This window comes from Parasteatoda tepidariorum, chromosome 9 (genome assembly GCF_982258835.1).
Source record: "Parasteatoda tepidariorum strain Cologne lab strain chromosome 9, Ptep-v5.0, whole genome shotgun sequence".
Lineage (NCBI taxonomy): Eukaryota > Metazoa > Arthropoda > Arachnida > Araneae > Theridiidae > Parasteatoda > Parasteatoda tepidariorum.
The window spans coordinates 35,667,185-35,690,691 of NC_141763.1; the positions used below are offsets into that span (position 1 = coordinate 35,667,185).

General features: G+C 32.9%; 1 protein-coding gene across 3 annotated transcripts in view; it reads right to left on the minus strand.

Moving 5' to 3' along the window:
- Positions 1–23,507, minus strand: part of Stam (signal transducing adaptor molecule) — a 79,858-nt gene that overhangs the window by 11,875 nt on the left and 44,476 nt on the right. For all 3 annotated transcript variants that reach the window (XM_087151565.1, XM_087151566.1, XM_043045390.3), the window contains exons 6-9: positions 21,982–22,354; positions 17,703–17,791; positions 17,491–17,578; positions 15,751–15,950 (exon numbers count right to left, since the gene is read on the minus strand). In XM_087151565.1, coding sequence (XP_087007691.1) covers positions 15,751–15,950; positions 17,491–17,578; positions 17,703–17,791; positions 21,982–22,354 — 750 coding nt within the window. The remainder of the gene's footprint in view (positions 1–15,750; positions 15,951–17,490; positions 17,579–17,702; positions 17,792–21,981; positions 22,355–23,507) is intronic.

A 23,507-nucleotide genomic window follows, 5' to 3' on the forward strand; every position in this document is an offset into this window, starting at 1 on the left:
TAAACATACAACATATGCCCTGCTTCGGACACACCATAAATATAGGTGTGAATAGAGCTTTGCAAAACTCAAACTCACTACAGCAAAAAGTAGTAGTTCGGAAGAAGCTGCAAAATTCTTTGCCCATAGTTGGAATATGTCGAGAGACTTTAAAAATACTCAAGAACTATTGCAGATAAAAGTGAGAAAGCTGCCAAGTGCATGTCCCACACGTTGCTGAAGCACCTCAAAATTGTGCATAAGGTTTTTAGAAAACCAGTTGCCATTGTGCAAGTTATTAACAGACTATCCAGCAAAAAAACACCTAATGCTGGAGGGCAATGAAGTCACTGCTGTCGAAGATTTTGTCAATGCCACAAGCTTAATGGAGGAAATCGTGAAAAATCTTTCAGGGCAGCACTACACGACAGCTTCATCGGTTTTGTCTCTGCTGTTCAAAATTTAAAAAGAATCTCAAGGCGAAAATGAGAAAACATTTGTGAGGAAAATTAAAGCTGACATTCTGTCCGCTTTAGAGGAATGCTATTTTGAAAATGAGCAGTTAATGGATTTCCTAATACTGTCTACAGTTTGCGATCCTCGATTTCGCTTAGCTTTGGTCGATGACAAAGAAAAGGCTAAATGATTAATTCTTCAAAAATTGGAGGACATGTTCGAAAAAAATAATGTGTCTACTGGTAACAGTAGTAGAGGCTGAAACATGGAGAGAAAAAAAACAGGATTGGAGAAATTGTTATGTGAAGGCAATAAAGATGAAGAAAGTGATCTTCAGCTTCACATACCATCTAAAAAAGCCGAGAGTGAACTTCAAAGCTATTTAGCGATGATTAAAATAAGGCTAAATGAAGATCTCTTTGCATGGTGGAAGTGGCATGAAGCATTTTTTCCAGCGCTGAAAATCATAGCCAGAAAATATTTGGCAGTTCAAAGAACAAGTGTGCCATCAGAAAGGGTATTCAGCAGTGGAGGCCTTGTTATAACAAAGAATAGGGCATCTTTGTTACCGAAAAATGCGGAGATGCAAGTGTTTTTGACAGAAATTAGAAATTTTTATTAATTGTGTTATTACAATTATAAAATTGACAGGTTTTCAAAGTTGAAGTTTTATTTTATTGTGAAACATTTAAAAATATTAATTTTAAAAATTCATTAATATATTATGTTATTTCTTATTTTATATCTGCAAAAGAAAAAGGTAAACAATATTCTCCATTACCTTTGGTAAAAAGTTACAGAATAAAATTAGTAAATTGTAGCATTGAATTTCTGCACATTTCGAATATACACTTTACAGTATTCTCTTATTAAGATGGCCTCCATTAATAGGGACATCTTGTTTCATTGTGCAAAAAAAAATTCCTTAGTCAAATCTTAAATTTTAAGAACTGTTTTAATAGACAAATATTGTTGATCGTTGATTCTCTATCTTAACAGGGCTTAATCCAGGGCGATTTTGGTACCGTTTTTCGGTACCTTCACAAAATTAAAAAAGAAATTGGTACCTTCACAAAAAAAAACGCATCTTCACGAAAATAAAAAAGAAAGTTAGAAGGAATTAAAGTGCTGAATAGTTTTCCGAGCAGTTCACGGAAAAGTGGATTCACAGTGAACGCCGTATGGTACGCCATCGGACGGCGTTCCGCGCAACCGCACTAGCTCGAAAACAGGCTTGACATGCTGACGTCACTTCTCCTAAATACGCCATTCAATCGGAGTGAGTGGCGAAGTTTTTATACTAGGCAACCGGCTAAATTGAGCCAGCGCGTAAACAACTCAACTCATTTTCCCAGGCGACAAGTGTTTTTGTTATGATTTAGCGTAAAACGTGTTCCATTCGTATTTTTTAACAAGATTTATGAAAAGTTTTTATAATGAAGCGAGGGAGAAATTTAAGTGGAGCGGGTGGCTCACGGAATAGCGATTATTACATGAAGCGTTTACGCACGATCGATAGTATAGGAACGAAATCAATAAAAACATTTTTTTAGTCTGAAAAAACTGAGGAGAAACTGTCACAACAGTCGCCGTTTGAAAAAACCGTTACAGTTGATAACGAGGCACAGTGCATTAAAAATGCTACGGAACCAATGATTGAAGAGTTACACGATTGTTTTGTTGCAGAAAAAAGCGATGCTGTTCCTGCGATAGAGGAAAATATCGAAAGCGAAGTCAATTTCTTCAGTAGCAAAAAGCCTGAAAACATCACAAAGTATGAAAAATGTAAAGAATGGATTTACTATAGTCCTTCAGCTGGAGGGTTTTTATGCAGAGTGTGCTCTGTTGTAACTAATAAAGGACCTTGGATAACTGAAGGGGTAAATTTTCTTGGGCATCCAACTAGATGCATGAAGAAACATGAAGACAGTAGAATGCATATTAATGCAACAAGCAGTATCAATTCAGTTAAAAAATTCAATGTTTCAGAGCAAATTCAAAAAGGAGCCGAAAATGATAAAGAAAAAAATAACATTGTAATGAAGAAATTTGTTAAAGTTTTAAACTTTATGGTACAAAAGCAATGGGCTGTTTTAGAAAATTTTGAGAGTTTAATACAATTTTTGGGCAATGATCTTCAAGATACAGACATTAGGAGACACTAAGAAACTTGTGCAAAAAATGCAACATATTTATCACGAGTTTCTGTACAAAACCTTTTGGAATGTATTTCCGAATACATTGAAGAAAGTATGTTATCACAATTAAAAGTGTGTGATGCTTTTGCTTTGTTTGCAAATGAAAGCATGGACAAAGCACAGAGAGAGCAACTAGGCTTATTAGCCAGATTTAAAGTTCCTAATGGAAAAGTTCAAGAGAATTTTTTAGGACTTATAAATTTAGCAGCTACTGATGCTGCAACTATAATGCGCACAATTGAGCACTTTATGCTTGCAAAAGGCATAGATATAAAAAAAATGTCTATTTGTGTCATTAGATGGAACCAACGTGATGAGTGGAGAAGTAACAGGGTTACAAAGAAGAATGAAGCACATATCTCCTCATTGCATTTATATAAATTGTCGCAACCATCGGTTAGCTCTTGTGTTGGCACATTTTCTAAAGAAACATAGCTATTTAAAAAGTGTGGACACTTTGTTGATTAGTTTGTGGAAAATGTTTCACTATAGTGCAAAAAAATATAATATTTTGAAAAATATACAAGAAAATGTATACAATATAGAAACACTAAAAATGTTAAAAGTTTCTACAACACGATAGTTATCACATGTGTTAGAGTGGCATCTCGATTTAAAGAGATGATTGAAACTCTAGATGCAGTTTTCAATAACACAAAATAACTAGAAGTAAAGGGTGTGAGAGATCAGCTCTTAAACCCAGAAGTTTTTTTAACTATGTTGTTTCTAGCTGATATGCTAAAAATTGTTGATAGATTAAATTTGTGGCTGCAAAAACAATCAATTAACTTTAGTTCTATCAATGATAAAGTACAAGACACTTTAAAAGACATTGAGAACTTTGGTAAAAATTTGAGAGAAGCAACTTTTTTTTCTAAAAGCTTGGATTTTCTAGAGTTTGCTGAAGAAGTAACTTGTTTAAACCGTAAGAACAAAAAAAGTGATTCGCATAAAATATTGTTAGATTTTGAGAACAATTTTATCTATCCATTTTTAGATGATTTTAAAAATGAGATGAAAATTGCATTTGAAGTAAGCGACAAGTCTCCCTTGGCTGCATTTGACGTTTTTGTCCAAAACCATGAAAGAAGAGATGTCTATCAAGCAGAATTAATTGAAAAAAAAAAATGGTCAGATTTAATGTTGTTCTATGGTCAAAAGCAAACTAATCATTTTCAAGGACAAACAACAGAGTCTGCACCATTTATTCAAGAAATATCAGCAAAAGAAGAACTTATTAAATTTGAATTAGAAATGCAAGAATCAAAATTAACCTTTGATATAGAAAAATTAGAAGCAGCAAAATTGTTGATTAGAAAAAATGAAAAAGATGAAGCTAAAGTGTGTATGGGACACAAAATTACACCATCAGATTTAATATCAATTATGGAAAGAAAAGCTACAGTGTGGAATGATTTTCCTAATTTAATGAGACTGTTAACTTTGTGTGTGATTGTTCCTTCCTCTACAGCATCTGTGGAAAGATTGTTTTCTAAGATGAATTTAGTCTGTACCAAACTGAGATGTAGCATTTCACAGAAGTCTTTAAATTGTCATCTAAACATAATTTTCAATGGATCCAAAATATTATCTGATGAACAGGCTCAAAACATAATTACTATCTTTAAAAATACTGAAAATCGCAAAATATCTCTGTGATTGATATAATTTTATCTATGTATTCTGTATTTCTATTATTTTTTCAACCATTAATTCAAAAGTAAAGTTAACACAATATCAAAATAATAATTTCTTAATCATAATAAGTTCAATAAATTTTATTAGTAAATAAGTTTAAAAATTTCTATGCTGGCTGGCTGTATAATTTACATTGAATTAATAAATGGAATTAATCTGCAAGCTGTCTTATAAGCAATTCCTTGCGCAATACGTGTATGTTTTTTATAGTATTGTACTTTTTGTATACATATGTAGTTTTTTTTTAGCAATACTTAATTTTCACAAAAATAAAAAAAATTTTCACAAAAATAATTTTTTTCACAAAAATAGGTACTATGATTGAAAACCTGGATTAAGCCCTGCTTAATGAGAGGCCACTGTATATCATTTAACTAACTTATTTTTAAGTTTTAATATTTGTTTCAGAATAACTTAGCTTATTTTGTTACCTACAAAAAATTATTCATTATCAGAACAACTTAGTTAAAATTTCTGTGGACTAGGAGTTGACTGTAAGTGAGATAAGAAAAAAAACAACAATACATTTGAATAGAGGAAGGAGTACTGTGGATTTATTTCTTAGTTTTGTCGTTTAGATTGTTAAATCGATATAACCTAATATCGTGATATAAAAGAGTTGATTATATCGATTTAAGAAATTTCTATATCATTAAGCCCTACGTTGTAGCCTAACAAAATTACAAACCACACCCACATAATAGTCGAACTGATATTTATTATAATATTGAAGGAGTAAATATGAGATTAAGATCCTATAACAATGTTGAAAATTACTGTTATAGTAACAACCTACAGTATGATAAGGGTTTATTTGATTTCAGTTGGGAAAATGTTTTCTCTCGTAGTTTCAAATTTTCAGGTTAATCATAACATAATACATGAAGCAAATCATACTGATATTAAAATTCCTAAAAAGTATAAAGACTGTTTAAAATCTCCCCAAGTTAAAAATTGGGAATTAGCCATGTCTGATGAGATTAATACCATAAGAGAAAGAAAAGTTTGGGATTTGGTTCTAACTCCAAAAATAAAAGCATTTTGGGAAGCTGCTTGATTAGTACAACTAAAGTAAATGAAAAGGGTGAAATTGTGAGATGCAAAGCATGTTTAGTTGCTCAGGGATTTAAACAAATATGAGGGGAAAGTTATGATGAAGTATTTAGTCCTCGGGTAAATTTTGTTCTTGCAAGAATGTTATTCACAATCTTAGTTTGTATGGTAGGATGGTATCATTCTCAATTAGATATCAAGTGTGCTTATCTTTACGCAAATTTGAATGAAGATGTAGATTCAAACAAGCAAGGCCATGTTTGTCATTTAAAGAAAGCTATTTATAAACTAAAAGAAAGTGATCGAGAGTGGTTTTTTAAAATTGGATAATACACTTGAAAACTTAAAGTTTGTAAGATTGAAGTGGTGTAATTGTACATATGTGTATAAAAATGTAATTCTTATTATTTATGTAGATGATATAATAATATTCACTAAGACAAAAGATGAAGTAGACAGAGCTATTAAACTTTCAGGTGATTATTTTAATTTAAAAATTTTGGGTAAAACTCGTTTGTTAGGTGTTGAATTTGTCCAAAAGGATGGTGAGATGTTAATATACCAAAAGAGTTACACCCAGAAAGTTTGTAAAATGTTTTCCAGCTTTAAATTTCCTTTGTCATCGTTGCTGATTACGAAGGGTAACTTATTATCAAAAGCTGATTGTCCATCTTCTAAAAGGGAAGTGGATGAACTGGCAAAATTGCTGCTTTGGAACATTTTGGGTTGTTTGTTTTATATAACTAATCGCACAAGACCCAATATTTGCTATGCGGTAAATATATTATCACAATTTCAAGAAAACCCAGGTTTAAAACACTGAATGTAAAACAGAGTATGTGACTTTAACTGACGCTGCCAAAGAGGTAATGTGGATTAAGCGTATAATAGATGAGTGTGGAGAATTAAATTTAAAAGACATAAATTTAAGCAATTTTATTATATTTAGTGAAAATCAATCTGCTATTGCTTTTTCCCATTCACCTATTGAAAATAGTTGAATGAAACACATCGACGTAAGATATCATCTTTAAAAAAAGTAAATTTACGATAAATTTTTCACTGTTAAACATGTTAGGAGTAAGTTTAACTTAGCGGACATTTTTACAAAGCCTTTAACTAAGAAGTTGAAAAATTTTGTTCAAAAGTATTTGTGAAGGTTTAATATTTTGGATGGTTTAAGGAATGAAAGAACTTAAATGTTAGTTTAAAGAAATTAAATATTTCTTCAATATTATTTTAGTTTATTGAAGATTTTGATAAGATGTATATGGATTTTTGTAAAAGTTGAAAGCATGCGAGGGAGTCGCATATTAAGATAAATAAATGCTAAAAAGGTTTTTTTTTTCTATTTTGTTTAAATAAAATAAAAATAATGGGTATAAGGTTCGATCTTCGTCAGTTGTCAAAGATGATGACCTCACGCATTCAACTTACGTTGGTAACGTCATGGTCTGTGCTGATCGGCCAGTTTCTTTTCATTTGCTGTTGGTCGTTTTTGCTTGGATCATGACGTCATTCGTTATCTGTTTAAAGAATATTTAAGCTTCCGTTGAAGCATTATATTTTGTATTCATTCTTTTCGTTAGTCCCTCTGTATGTGACAGTTTGTCTACCCATGTTTGTAAAATAAATTTTTTGCTTTAGAAACTTTGTTTTCTTATTTGTTTTCTTGATTAACAGATACAATGATGTTCTGCGACAATCTCCGATGTCAAAAGATGGTGAGTGATAGGCTACATAACTACACTAAAGGTGGGAAAATGCGACTTGCAACGTATGAAGAAGTTGCATAATGGGTGTCCAAAATCTGGGAACAAATCAAGACTACAACAATAACATCAAAATTCAAAGATGCTGGATTGGATTTTTGCGTGGGAGAGGTCCCTTGTTTAATTTCAGACGATGACGTGGAAAATGAACTAAACGAAGAGTTACAACATTTATTTTGTTACGAGAGCAACTAATCTGAGAAGATCTGAAAACTTTCGTTTAACTAGGCAAATAATTATAGCTCAGGCGAAACATTTTCACAATGAGCTTAGCATAGAAAAAAATTGCAAGTACGGCATAGAATGGTTTGCCCGATTCAAAGAAAAAAACGCCATTAGATTAACGAAATTTTGCGGTGAAAAAGTCTCAGCCGATATAGAAGCCGCTGAGAATTATGTTGATTTTGTGATGAATCTGGTTCAAACTAAGAACAAATTTTTAAAGTTGATGAAACGAGTCTCTATTATTAATATCTACCAGATACTACTTACACTACAACAGATGAAATCAAACCTAGAGGTTTCAAAATTACAAAGGATAGGCTGACATTATTAGCACAATGAGCTTAGCATAGAAAAAAATTGCAAGTACGGCATAGAATGGTTTGCCCGATTCAAAGAAAAAAACGGCATTAGATTAACGAAATTTTGCGGTGAAAAAGTCTCAGCCGATATAGAAGCTGCTGAGAATTATGTTGATTTTGTGATGAATCTGGTTAAGGCTAAGAACTTGATCTTAGAACAAATTTTTAAAGTTAATGAAACAGGTCTCTATTATAAATATCTACCAGATACTACTTACACTACAACAGATGAAATCAAACCTAGAGGTTTCAAAATTACAAAAGATAGGCTGACATAATTAGCCTGTGAATGCAGCGAGCACATGCAAATTGAAACTGACAGTTGTCGGCATAAGTAAGAATCCCCGGGCATTAAAAGTTTTGCTTGTAGCTAATAAAAAAGCATGGATCACACAAGAACTTATTGCAGAATGGTTTCAGAAAGAATTTGCGCTCAAGTCACATGCACATTGTAAATCGGTAGGATTGCCCGATGAATGCAAAATTGCTTTTAGACAACTGTACGGCACATCTACCTGCCAATAATATAGAATATCAATATTCCCCCCGAACTGTATGTCCTTGATACAACCTCTCAATTAAGACATTTAACAAAGCTGATTGACACAGCTAATGAAGGAAAATCCATCCATGATTTTCTGGGAACATTCACTGTAAAAGATGCTATATGGTTGTCAGCAAAAGCATGGGAATTTGTTTAACATGATACATTAACTCACGCATGGCGGAAGTTAATTCCGACATGTATTTTTTTTAGAAGAAAATGTTGATGAATCTCCTTTTGAAGGATTTAAAATTTCCAAAGAAAAAGATCTCCAAAATGAGCTCCGGATATACTCTCAAAAATGGCTAGAGCGGGATCTCATGCCAGAAACAGAGATTAATGAGTGCTTTAATATCGATAATGACGTCCCAATTGTAAACAAACTGACAGATTCCGAAATTATTCAGATGATGTTGAACCCTGACGCTGAACAAAAAGAAAGTGACAACGAAGATGAGGCTGAAGAAATTTCTTTCATATCTAATTAACGATGTATCAAATTAACAAAAGAACTGATAACTGGAATGGAGCAGAAATCATTTATTGAGGAAATTCATATAATGTTCATAAAATAAAGCATGTGCAAATTGAAACTAACAGTTGTCGGCATAAGTAAGAATCCCCAGGCATTAAAAGGTGTTGAAGTTTTGCCTGTAGTTTATAAAGCTAACAAGAGAGCATGGATCACACAGGAACTTTTTACAGAATGGTTTCAGAAAGAATTTGGGCCCAAGTCACGTGCACATTGCAAATCGGTGGGATTGCCTGATGAATGCAAAATTGTTTTTAGACAACTGTACAGCACACCTACCGGCCAATAATATAGAAATTCAATATCTCACCCGAACTGTATGTCCTTGATACAGCCTATCGATCAAGGCATTTTACAAAGCTTAAAATGCCGTTAAAAAGTATTTAAAGAAGCTGATCGACACAGCTAATGAAGGAAAATCCATCCATGATTTTCTGGGAACATTCACTGTAAAAGATGCTATATGGTTGTCAGCAAAAGCATGGGAATTTGTTTAACATGATACATTAACTCACGCATGGCGGAAGTTAATTCCAACATGTATTTTTTTTAGAAGAAAATGTTGATGACTCTCCTTTTGAAGGATTTAAAATTTCAAAAGAAAAAGATCTCCAAAATGAGCTCCGGGAATACTCTCAAAAATGGCTAGAGCGGGATCTTATGTCAGAAGCAAAGATTAATGAGTTATTTATTGAGGAAATTCATATAATGGCTGTTCATAAAATTCAATAGTTGTTTCTTAATCAGAAACCAAAATTTCGTCAGCTAAAAGTTGATAAAATGCTTAAAAAATAAATATATGCATATTTTGTATTTTTTAAAAATTATTTTTCTTGTCAAAATTTTTAAATGTTATTAAATATCATTTTTTATTCTTTTAAATGTTGTTTTTCTTCCTTTTTTAATTTAGGAGAGCTTTTCTTTTCTTAAAATGTTTTACTTTGTTTTCATTGTAATTTGGGTTTGATAAACTACGTTTGTTTTGCAGATTCAGAAAACAGGGAAATTCAGACATCCGGGATAGCGATGGCCCTGAGCATCCCGGATAATTGATTCTCTACTGTATAAATTTTTTAAGTGTATTTTCACATGTGCACTTTATAAGAATCAATGTCATGCCCACAGTTCCGCATTTATAAAGATATTTATTTCTTTTAACTATGAATAACTTTTAATGCATTTCAAACTTAAAATACGCATTTGAACAGCAAATCATAACCGAATTTATATGAAATACTTCATAATGTAATTGAGTAAATCTAGTGATGTTTCATACTTTATTGTATGGCAATGAATAAAAAATGGAAGAGTGGACTTTATGGCGGTGCAACCTATGCGTCAATAACCTAAATTTTTAGATATTTTTCGCAGATGCGGCCTGTACGGCGGAGTGGTGTATCCACCAGAAACAGGGCCTTATTATCGCACGGGCCTACGGGGTATGGGCCTTGGGCCCAGTGTCTGATGGGGCACTAAAGACACAAAATTTAAAACCTATGAAGAGCCATTTACACTGCATCCAATTTCCGAGATGCGCCCGGGAATGTTTTCAACAACAAACTGCTTACGCATGTGTGAATTTTATGCAATAAGAACGCTGCCTAAAGAAGAAAGCGATGCAGCTCGGCAGCTGAGGATACGAACTATTTTTGAGTTGGGGCTCTTATTGTTGGCAGCAAAGTGAATTTCTGATTTGTAAATATAAACACATTTTGCCTCTCGTAAACGTGTGTTGACAATGTCTACGAAACAGCTAAGTGGTCACGGTAAAAGAAAATTGAAGAAAAAACGAAATGATGAAAACCAAAAAATGAAAGGATTCATGGACAATTTTCTAGATAAAAATCCTACTGAGACTGAAAACGTACAGAATGCAAAGGAAGTTTCCATAACAGATAAAGTAGAACTTGAAACAGATGCCTTTGAACACATTTCTGGTACATCAGAATTTGATGAGGTTTGTGAAAAATCATCCCCGGTTTGTAAAGGAACTGGTTTTGTTGAAGAAGAAATAACTACATTTAATCAGCAGGTAAATGATCCATCAAACCTGTCTGAGCATTCATGTAAATCAAATAATTCATATTATAGTGATGATGGTTTATGGCCTGAAAGTTTTTCAGATAATTTTCGGGAATACTTTGTATTGAACAAACCTAAGAACATTCAATTAATTGCCAACTCTAGATGTATGATTGGAAACAAAGAAAGAGTTTTGACTGAGGCAAGTTTTTTCAGAAAAAAGAAAAATAATGAATTACTCAAAAGAGAATGGCTGGTTTACTCACCAGCAAAAAATGCAGTGTTTTGCTACTTATGTAAACTATTCAGTGCTAGTGACTAATCGCTTTGCAAAGGAGGATTTTCTTATTGGAAAAATACTTCAGAGAGTTTAAAAGAGCATGAGAACTCAATGGTTCACAGGAATTCTGTGCTTGCTTTATCTCAAAGGTTAAATTCTACAGTAATTTCTGGTCCAGAAATTACTGTATAACAAACATTCTGCAAAAAGTTTGCTTGTTTGGAATTAGATGAAAACGAAGCAACAACTTTAACTAAAAGTATGTACCGATGGCGATATTGAAAAAAAGTTTAGTAGGCAATGCAAGAGTTGAAAACTTCTGAAAAGTAACTATGCAAAATATTGTGAGGGGGTCTAACCTCCATAATAATCAATTGATAAACATGGTCATTCATGTTTATCAATGTGCCTCTTACATTTGATTGTCCTCTTTCACTCACTGTGAACAAAACTGTTTCCATTGAAACGACAGTCCACGAAAAATCAAGCTTTACCTGTGTGACGCACTGCTCAGGTCAGCGGGATAAACTGAAACCCTTCGTTATCTTCAAAAGAAAAACTATTCCAAAGGGCAATTTCCCTAAGGAAATCGTTGTTTATGCAAACGAAAAGGGGTGGATGAATTAAAGTATGATGTTGGAGTGTATATGATAAAGTATTATATGTACTAATGTCAAGGCAAATAATATTGAACCTTTTCATCTCTGATAGTGATGAAAGTGACTTTGAAGGATTTTAAATATATAATTTTTACATTGTTTTATATTTTTTTCCTGAAATTGTTAACTGTAATGAATTGTTAAAGCCTTTTTTTTAATAAAGTTTTAGCTTAAAATTTTTGATTTTATTTTTCTTATTACATTGTTTTACAGATTTATGTAATCAGTCGCAGAGTTAATTCTTCAGCTAAATATGGTTGAATTATTTTTTTATAATAGAAGAATAATTTACTTTTCTAAAATTCAAGATTCTCCAACCTTTCTATCTATAACTCCTACCTTCCAAACTCAAGGTTTCTTTGTCAGCGAGCACATAAAAAAAATTTTTTTTGCTGTTAATTATTTTGTCTTCTGTTATTTGGCACAGTGCCAAATGGTAAGAACAACTTTATTACAGAACGACCTAGAAAATCCGGATATCTCTAAAATCCGGACCTTTACATCCAGTTCGTCATAAAAAAATTTCAACAAAAAAAAAAAACCTAAAATAAAAATTTTAACTTAAGAGCGCAAAATCGCAACTCTTCTCCAACAAGGAAGCAGTAGAAGAAGAGGTAGGGGTGGGGAGTGAATGAAAACACATAGCTGATAAGGAAATTCCAGTCCTTCTTATCAGCTTTGTAGAGAGAACAAAGGGGACTCCCCTCAGGAGATAGGGGAATCCCCTCTACTTTCTTTGATAGATAAGGTGTGTAGGAGGAGGAATTCTTCTACCACCTTGTTTTTCCCCCTTGTGAAGAAAGAAAACGGGTTCTTTTTTAACCTTGAAGTGTGGGAGGCGGGGACAAGTTCTTTCGTTCCCCAACAAAAAAAGGATTAGTATCAGCTGTTACAGTCTAGTCTAGAAGCATCCGTTTTAGTTGTATGTTGAAAGTCAGCTCCCGTTTTAAAAGCTTATATATTTAGTTTTAATTGTTATTAAACGAATTGTTATCTAACATTATGTTATCTAAAAGATCGATTACGGGAAAAATTGATGAACGTTCGAAGAAGAGGAAACATAATTCTCTTTCAATTTTGAAGAAAGTAGAAATACTTCGAAAACATGACTCAGGAACTTCAGTGGCTAATCTGTGAATCGAATACGAACTCGGCAAATCAACTGTTTATGATTTAATTAAGCAGAAAGATAAAGTACTGCAGTTTTTTGCAAAAAGTGACGTACCTTTAGAGATGGATAAGAGAAAGACTATAAGCAAAGCCAACAATGAAGATTTGGATAGCATAATGATAGAATGGGTATGGCAACGAAGAAGTGAGAAAGTGCCTTTGACTGGCGCAATTATTATGGCACAGGCAAGGCTCTATCACAAAGACTTGAAAATAGAAACGCCTTGTGAATATTCTTCAGGATGGTTAGATAAATTTAAAAAACTTCATGGAATAAGGCAATTAAGAATTTGCGGGGAAAACATTTCATTAATGAATTTTCCGAATTTGTGGCTGAAAATAATTTATCTTTCGATCAGATTTATAATGCCGACGAAACTGCTCTCTTTTGGCGCTATGTTCCAAAAAAACCTTAGCCACTGCAGATGAAAGCAATCCATCTGGTGTGAAGGATATAAAGGAGAGGCTAACTGTGTTGGCATGCGCTAATGCTTCCGGATCTCATCGCTTCAAGCTGATGGTAATCGGCAAAAGTGCTAGACCTCGAGCATTGAAAAACGTTCAAAGTCTACCCGTTGTATACAAAGCGAACAAGCGTGCATGGATTACGCAAGAATTGACAGAAGAGTGGTTCAACGATCATTTCGTTCCGAAAGCTCGAGCTCATTGTAATGCTGTTGGGCTTCCAAGCGATGCCAAAATTATTCTCCTCTTAGATAATTGTACAGCACATTCTCCGGCTGAAATTTTTATCGAAATCAGGAGTTCAAGTGATGTACTTACCTCCGAACTGCACTTCTCTCATTCAACCTATAGATAATGGGATATTAAGATCTTTAAAATGTAAATATAAAAAGGACTTTTTGGAGAAAATGCTCCGTTCTCTCAATCAGGGCAAGAGCATCACAGAATTTGTAAAGGAATTTGACATAAAGGATGTCCTTTACTGTGCTGCAAATGCATGGAATAGTGTTACCCCTGAAACTTTGAGGCATGGTTGGCACAATCTGCTGCCTTCTACCATTTTCTTTGAAAATGAAAACGATTTTGAAGGTTTCAAACTTTCAAAAGTTCAAAATTTGAAGTTAATGAACTTCTCGATTACGCTAAAAAGTGCATGTTCAAAATCGATCAAGATGACATCGAGGAGGTCATGATGGGCGACGACGATTTACCTATAGTCAACCACATGACGGACAATGAAATAAAAATGGCTGCTTTAATGGTCGTGAAGAAAGCAGTGATACCGAAACTGATACTCCAAATGAAGAAAGATTAGTGTCATTGGATGAAATGTTAACAAATATGAACAATGTTCTTAAAGGTTAATGTTACTCTATAAAGTAAAAGAAAAAATAAGCTAACATAGAATGAAATCTATGAAACAACTAACGATTTTTAATATGTTTAAAAAATAATTTAGTTAAAAGTTTTTTTAATTGTGTTGCTATAAATATATTATTTTAGGCTACTTTTTGTCTCTGTTTGTTTTGTAATGTCTCTTATTTATTATTTAAAGCATATATCTATGTTAAGTTGTTAAAATGGAAGTCGGAGGTCTACACAAGCACGTTTAATCGCAAAATCAGCCTGTCGAATTCGGAACTTCGATAATTCTATAAATTTAAGTAAGATATCTAAAATCCGGAAATTTCCGAAATCCGGACCTTCCAAACCCCCCAGCAGTCCGGATTTTCGAGGTTACACTGTATATCATTTTGTTGCTTTTTTTATGCTAAAAAAGAATTAATGCATTTTAGGCATTCTCTCCTCCCAAATAATTTAGAAATTATGTTATTTGATGTATTCAAAAATATTTCAAAGTACTTAACATTATTTTCTGACCATTTAAAGCGATTATTTTTTATGCACACTTATTCCAAATAAGCCTGTATCAAGGATGATATAGACCTGCCTTGCCTAAACAGTCTACGGCCATAAGAGAGCGAACCTGTTAACGGATTTTATTTTTTTTATAATTTAGAAATTAAAACCTTACTTTATGAAATGTATAAAAAAATTATTATTTATTACACAGATATTCTAAATGGTAATTTAAAGGTCTCTTCTACAAGGATGCTAATATGCGCAATGTAGCGCCCCTGCACCATTATAAAGTTTTTTAAAAATTTTAACTTTTATTCATGTGCAGCGCTTTCGCCAGAAAATATGGTATATCAAGGAAAAGGACTAAAAATTTATTTTATAAATGAAACAAATTTTGATTTCCATTATTTTTAACGAAATACAAACTTTACTTTCTTAAAATAATTTGATAATCATCATAAAAAGAAAAAATACATCATAATTTTGGGAGAAATTTCATATAAGAAGCTATGTTTGAGGAAATATTAGCACCCTGAGAATTTTCTGCACTTTTGCAGTAGTATTATGGAAAACTTAAGTTTTTCAGTGCTCGATGATCCAGAATTTGCCGAAATCTATTATTTGATTTGCTGATAATGATGACTATTTTTAGACATAATTCATACAATGCAATTATTTATAATTCATACAATGCAATAATTTAAACAGCTGCTTAAAAAAAAGCACAATTTTGACTAAAAATTTAATTTTTGGTTTCAAAATATTTAAGTTCATAAACACATTCTATATTAATTTCAGATAAAACATTTTTTGCATTATAATTGAAAAAAATTACCTCTACACATTAAGAATTCTACTAGAGTGTATAAATATTGCAAATTACAGAAGATTTGGCAACAAATAACTTATATGTAACAACAAATATTGAAATGTACTACATTCCACATATATAAAAACACAATTAAGACAATCTTACTTGTTGAGGTATAGTTCCCAAAGAATGACTAACTGGAAGAGAATAAGGACCACAAGGAGCAGATGCATATTCTTTCATTAAAGTTTGGTACGAGTTTAATGCTTCGACCAAAAATTCATTAGCAGTGGTTAATGAAGCATGTCTACGATCGATCTGTTCCAACTCTTGATCAATCAAAGGACCCATTGCAAAACAGTGTTCTGAAAATGAATCATAAATTTCAATGAACCTTTTTAAAGTTTAAGATAGCCAACAATAATAGGACTTGGAGGATTCCACCCAGTCGTGAATGGTATCAACAAAATAGTCCTGGCGCTGCCCTGGAGCTAAAAGGTGATAGGAAACTACAGACAGCTATCACAAGACTAATCAACGGCCATACCCGCAGACTAACATTTGATCAGGGTCAAAAGACGTTCCCTGTATGCCTAAAATTTAGCGATCACCAGGCTTCACCTGGTCATTTGCTGACCTGTATGGGACTGGAGAAAAATTTTATTTTGGAGGATCCGCAGATGGTGTTTGATTTTCAGTCGGTGAACGGTGGACTTGGTCTAGCCTTGTTCTGGGCCAAGAGAAATAAGTACCACCACCATAGTTTAAGATTAAGTTTTCTTTTTTTTTTCTTCTAACAAATATCTTTTGCTAAAGCATAAAAGATGTTTGAAACCTTTTCCTGATTAAGTACTGAATACTAAAACAATCCATTTTTCTTAATTTAATAATAATATGTAATGCAATATTTTTTTTTGATCAGCGTTTTGTAAATTGGGAAGCGCGGACTAGTCTAAAGGGAGCCGCGAAAATTAGTCACACTGAACAATTTTCCAACTTACGGCTAAAGTTTTCTATGTAAAAAAATGAGAGAATAAATGATAAAATACTATTGTGCTTTATCGCGCATAGTTCAACTAAACATTCCGTAACTTAGCATCCATATACCTGAACCCCGGCATATCAATTGGCATCTTATGAAGAAGTTGCCTGATGGGTGTCTAACGCATGGGAAAGAGTTAAGGAAACCACTATAATGTCCGGTTTTAAGGATGAAGAACTGAACTTTTGCGTAGAAAATGCTCCTTCCTTAATGTAGGATAAAGAAAATGATATAGAAAATGAACAAGATCATGAATTACAACGTTTGTTTTGCTCTGACAGTGAAGAATCAGATTTCAATGGGTTTGAATAGATATACGCTCAAAAATATTTGAAAAGTATAAATAAATAAATGCTGATTTATTGTTGATTATTTTATTTTTTATCGTATACACATCCTCAACTTATTATTTTAATTGGTTATACATGTTTCTTCTGTAAGTAAGTATCATTCTCAATTCTTTCTTTTCATGACAAGTATACATAAAAATGATGATGATAATATAATGAGTATACATAAAAAATAAAAAAAAAAGATTTATCAATAACTGTTTTCTAAGTATAGAGTTTATGTTTTAAAGATTATTATTTTTTATGTGTATTTTCACGCATTCGATATTTGATAAAAATCGATGATCGATCGAAAAAACGAAAGTGCGGCCTCATTGAAATTTTATGTTTTTGCGGGTGCGGCCTATTTAATGGAATTTACTGTACGAGACGTATAGTAAATTCCATAAAATTCCGTACCTCTTCACCTTCAAATAATTTTTATGTCCATTTATACTAGAAATTAATGAACTATTTTCAATAAAAATTACTCATTTCCTGAGACATAGTTAAAAATTTATAGCAGGCAAATACCTTCTAAACTTCGGAGCTCTTCAGAATCCGGCCGTTCTCCTGTGGGATCTGCTTCATGTAAGAAGTGCAACATTCTATCAATTTTTTCCTAAAACATGAACAATGAATAGCTTAAATTTCTATGTTTTTATATTAACATTTAAACAAAAACTGTAATTATTAAATGTGATACCAAAAAAAAAAAATATATATATATATATTAAGTTACCTACCTCATCTATTTCTACTTCTTCTTCACTTTCAACAAAAGTCTTAACCTTAACTTCTTCAGTAAATTGAACAGTTTTTCTCTCTGTTTTAACTATTCAAAATAACAAATATATATACATATAATAGAAATAAAATAACAATTTATTATTTGTAATAAAAAGTTAGAAATGCTAGAATATACTAATTGTAGCTATTGTCAAGTATAGTTACATTTACTCATACATTTCAACTATCAAAAAAGAAGACACTCATGGCTTAATGAGTGAATCTGGCAAAATATCTTTTTAAGACTTCAAACAAAAGAAAAATAAAGTTATAAGTAACCCTTTAAATCCTTTGGAAATAATCATGCTCCAGGCAAAACCATTTCAAGTGTCATCCAAATTAGGTCTTGCCTCTAACAAACAAGTTCACAATACTTGTATTAATGAAACCACAAAGGAATCAATTTTTATACAAATGATTGTATATGAAGTCAGGATTTTGACACTTTATGTATTGAAGCTAGAAAAATAGAATACAAAAATGGTTTCTCTTATTTACCCTTGGAGATCTATATACCAGAGAAGTGATGGTGAAGATAGTCCCATGGAAAAGGAGGAAATCGTCCCCAAAAAGGGCAGTATTGAAACTTTTATAGTTAAGACAAATAATAGTGCATCCGACCAATTAGACATATTAGGTGAGAAATTTTTTTATGCCAATGCTATACCATTTGATGTGGTTGAACATTCAACTTTTTTGGATTTAATAACTGCATTGAGACCCGGCTACACTCCCCCAAGTAGAAAAGCATTATCTAAGTCTATTCTGGATGAGGTTGTTCAAGAGATAGAGGAAACTACAAGAGCAGCACTAACAGGAAAAACTGTCGCATTAATCGAAGATGAGAAGAGTAATGTCCATAATGATCCATGATTATCCACCTGCATCTACTCTAATGGCTAGGCATATTATCTGGAAGCGACAGATTGCAAGAGCTATCCAAAAGATGCGAACTACCACAAAGAAATAATGGAGGAGTCAATCAAAGTCGCAAAGGAGAAGTTCGACTGTGAAGTGAAAGCAATAGCAACAGACAACGCCAAAGTCATAGAATTGAATTGAACGTGGGGTTTAGTGGCACAAGGTCCAAAAAAGGACATACTGCACCAAACACACGGTTTTAAAAACAGATTGCCAAAGTCATGGAGAAAGCAAGGCAAATCTTGGGTGAAATCAATGAAAACTTATTTGTGTATGGTTGCTCATCGCACTTAATCAATCTTCTTGGACAAGAAATTACTCCTGACAGTTTGATGAAAAAAATTGTTAGAGTACAGAAGTTTCTCAGAAATCACCATGTTCCAGCAGGCTTATTAAAGAATTTTGCGGATTCTGTCAGACCTCAGCTTCCAGGTGCTACGAGATGAAATAGTCAGTTGCAATGTGTTGACTCTTTCCTGAGGAACCATCCCTATTTCCAGATGATTGTTGAAGAACATGAGGCTGAGATACCAATCGATATTGCTCAGATCATGAACGATTTCAATCTATACAAACAGCCCAAGGATTTGCTGACACAGTTGAAGCCTTTAAGCTCAGGATTAGATTCTCTCCAAAAGGACACTGCAACATCAGCAGACTCTTGCAAAGTTTGGATTAGCCGACTTATGGAAGAGTCTCTTGAACCCTATTACGGAGTCATCAAGGGAAGAATGAGTCAAGCTTTAAAGCCATTTCACTATTTAGCGTATCTCATGCATCCAGTTTACGAAGGAAAAGATCTTACAACTGAGCAAGCTGAAGATGCTCGTAGCTGGGCTAACTCAAGAATTCCCGGATGCTTACCCCCTGATAATCGCCTTTGAAGCAGAAGAAAAGCCATTCCCTTCTTCATACTTCAATGCTGCTAATCCAAATTTGAATGCTTAGCAGTGAAGGCGAATTTTGTAAATTAATTCAAGTTCTTATGTCTTGCCCATCCAGTTCCGCATCCATTGAAAGAATCTTCTCGAATTTTGAACTCATCCATACTAAATTCAGATATCGACTGGGCAATGAAAAATGCGCAAAATTAGTCACTTGCAATTGTATGCTTCGGCACAGTGACCCCGACTACGGAACATGTAATTTCGTTTGTAATTAAGTTTTGTTTAATGTGCTTTTTCAACTGAATAAAAGTCTTTAACTTGACAAAATAGTAGTAATTCTTGACTTAGAGTTTGTTAGTAGTTACAAGTTTTGTTTAGCTTATTTCTAATATTTAAGAAATGGCAAATTTTAAATTTTTTTTAGTTCTTGAATTTATTAATAGTTCCAAAGTTTTTTGTTTGTTTGTTTCTAACAATTAAGAAGTGCAAAATTTTAAATCCTTCGCAAATCAAGCTATAATGATAAAAGTATCACTATTTTCAATAAGTATATTACAATATTTCTGTAATGAATGTATATCCTTCTATAAGAATACATGTATATAGTTGCAAAATCAATAGCAATCATTTAGAACATTCATTTATAAAGGCAATTATGTGAAAATAATATATTGTCCGCTATATGACATAAATTAAAGAAAACAGTAGGTTTTTGACAGTTTTTACCACTGTCATGTCAAAAACCCAACTCTGGTTCAATGCATATAAGATGCTCAAAATCATCATTTCTTAGAATTTATTTAGAAATCTCATTAGTTTAATGCATATAAGATGCTCAAAATAATTTTTTAGAACTTATTTACAGGTGGATTTTGCCAAAAATTACACCACTTGATACGAGGCAAAATCCTAGCTTTTCACTATACACATGAAATGTTTACAATATTTACTGCTGTTGTCATAGTTTTTCCGAGGAATAAAAAAGGGCGTCACTTAACACCATAAAAATTAATCGAAATGTGTAATATTACAGAATAACTGAATTCATTCCTAAACAACTTTCAAATTATCTTTGTATACTATTTAGCATGTGTAATGCAGAGTAATTCTCACTTTTTATTAAAATAAGAAAAAAATTTGCAGTTAAAAAAAATAATTAAAGGTATGCAAAAAAACAATGACCCTCGAAAAAAAAAATTTCCAAAAAAAGTAAGCAAAAAAAATTTATTAATTGATAAACAATTTAACTTTTTTCCCATAATTTAAACTGAAAATTATGAGAAAATGAAAATTTATCCCTCCCAATATTTATGCGTGTGTATACATATATATTTGAAAATTGTGAAAAATGGAAAAAGATTTTTAAAAATATGTATAAGTGTAAATTTTAAATAAATTCAAATAGGTAAAAGCATCAATTTTTTGCAAATATGTTATTAAATATACTGATAAAAATATTTGGTGCTTAAAACACTTACGTTTCGATAAAAATTACATTTGCCGCTAACATGTCTAAATATGCGTGTGGCCCTTCATTAATCTACGGGCCGGGCAAATGGCCCTTCACTTAAAATATTGTGCGCCCCTACTATAGAGACAGTTATTAATTTCAATAGTGAGTAATTATTTAAACAGTGAATTAATTTTTCTTTTTAAAGGAACATGGAAAGTTTTTATGGCAGATTGCTGCTTATTTTGATAATAAGGGTAAATCAAAGGACCTTTCTAAACACTATTAGGGAGAACCCTGCTATTCCTACATATTACGATAAGCACCAATAGCTGTCATTGGAGCTGTAGTGGCTAAGGCAATAAGAGCGTTCGCCTTCTTAGTAGGTGAACCGGTTTAAATCCCAATGATGGCTGGTCGATACGAATTCCGCACTCGACTCGCACTAATCACAGTGCTGATATAAAATATCTAGCACTGATAGATGGATCATGGGTTAGATTTCATAAGAGTCCCCCTTGCTCTCAGGCTACCCGTGGGAGGTTTTTGTGGTTCTCTCCATGCAACGCAAATGAAGGCTAGTCCTATTAAAAAGTCCTTGCAAATTTCTTTTTTTCTTCTGTTCCATCTTAAGTTCCCTTGTGTTCTGGATTATTTTCAAAATTACAAGGCTACAGAATTGAACATTGATAGCTGTCAAAATTGGGTCAGCTGTTTAACACCGGTTATAAAATAAGATCACATCATTGTGTCAGACAACACTAATCATGAAAAACAGCCTCAAATATTTGGAAAATTTGAATTCCACATGAATTCTAGCTTAATAGTATGCTAGAAAATAATTTTAATATAAATATTAAAGTCTTAATAATGGTTAAATGTTTGAAATCCCTATTCTTGTTTTCTCTGATATTATTAAAATAATGTAATACTAAAAAATTATAATCATAAATTTGTTATAGTTATAAAATAGAATACCAGGTTCAGGATCAGAGGTTAAATCTGCAGACACAAAATTTGCAGGAAACAATCCTTCCCCTCTGTGATTTGATCCTTTCCACCAATTAGGATCACTGTCATCTAAAACTAGAATAATTTCACCAGCTTTAAACGTTAATTCATTGTCTTCTGCTGCTTCAAAATCGTACAGAGCTCGAACCTTTCTTGGCTCTTTAGCAGCTTTAGGAGGAGCAGGGGCAGACGCAGAATTAGACATTGATGGATATAAGCTATGGGATTTAGGAGATGAACCAGAATCTTTCAAAGAAAGTTCAATAGCTTTGGCTAAATCTTCCTCTTCTTTTTGAGAAGTTTCTTTTAATCTTAGTGTAGATGTTTTACTGACAGGAGCCTGAAACATTAAACAAACACATTGAGATTAACAGCAAAAAGTATAATTAGTGAGCTTAAAATTCCAACATCAAACAAAGTATTACTATATCAAAGTATACTTTGTATAGTGTCAAATTTTTCAACAAACTTCTATTCTTATGTTTTGAAATCTAAATCTATTTAATTAAAAAGAAAATGTTTAATACAAATATAATTCAAGGAATTTGAAGTACTATAAAAAAGTATTCAAGAAAATTTCTCCACACCAGATTATGCAGGCCCATACCCGGTAACAACCCCGGAATTTCCGGAGCATCTCCGGAAATTCCAGTGTACTCCGGGCACTCCACAAAGATATACATTTTACCCGGAAAATAAACCCAGTAGCTAATTTTCACATTTTTCTTAAGATGACGTCACGTAATCCTACTCCCCGCCCCTTTCACGTCAGCTCCTTCTCCTCCCAATCGAGAACGGTGTTTCTTTTCCCCGCGCTCTTGTGGTATAGTGCTGATGTCACCGAACCTGCAGAGCTAGAACTGGTCGAATGACGTCACCATTACATTAAAACTGTGGTGCGAGCCTGTCGTGTTTACTTTTTTCTGCTGCCGACGCTAGGTTAGTTGAAGTTAGTTGCTGTTTGAAGATAAGATCATGGCTTCCAAAAAACATTCACAGATGTATAGAAAAGAATTTTCTGTCGAATGGCCAGTTTTTTCTCGCTCGACTAAATCTATGAATCATGTATATTGTAATATTTGCAAATGCGATTTTTCTATCGCTCATGGAGGTCGGAATAACTGTTTACGGCATGTGGAGGGATCGCGCCATCGAGCGAATGGTGCCGCTTCTTCCTCCAGTAAAAGTATTAGAGATATGTTCTCTAGTTCCTCAAAAGAGAGCCAAAGTGTCATTAAAGCAGAAACTCTCTTCACCAATTTCATAGTTCAGCATAATTTACCTCTATCTGTTGCGGACCACGTAGGCCAGTTATTTAAAAGAATGTTCCCGGACTCTAACATAGCGGCCAAATTCAAATGCGCTAGGAAAAAAACGACAGAAATCTGCAAAAGTCTTGCAGAAACTACTCAAAATAATTTGTGCTCCATAATGAGGAATGGAAAGTTTTCTCTAGCGACAGATGGGAGCAATTCGTCTGGCGATACGCTTTT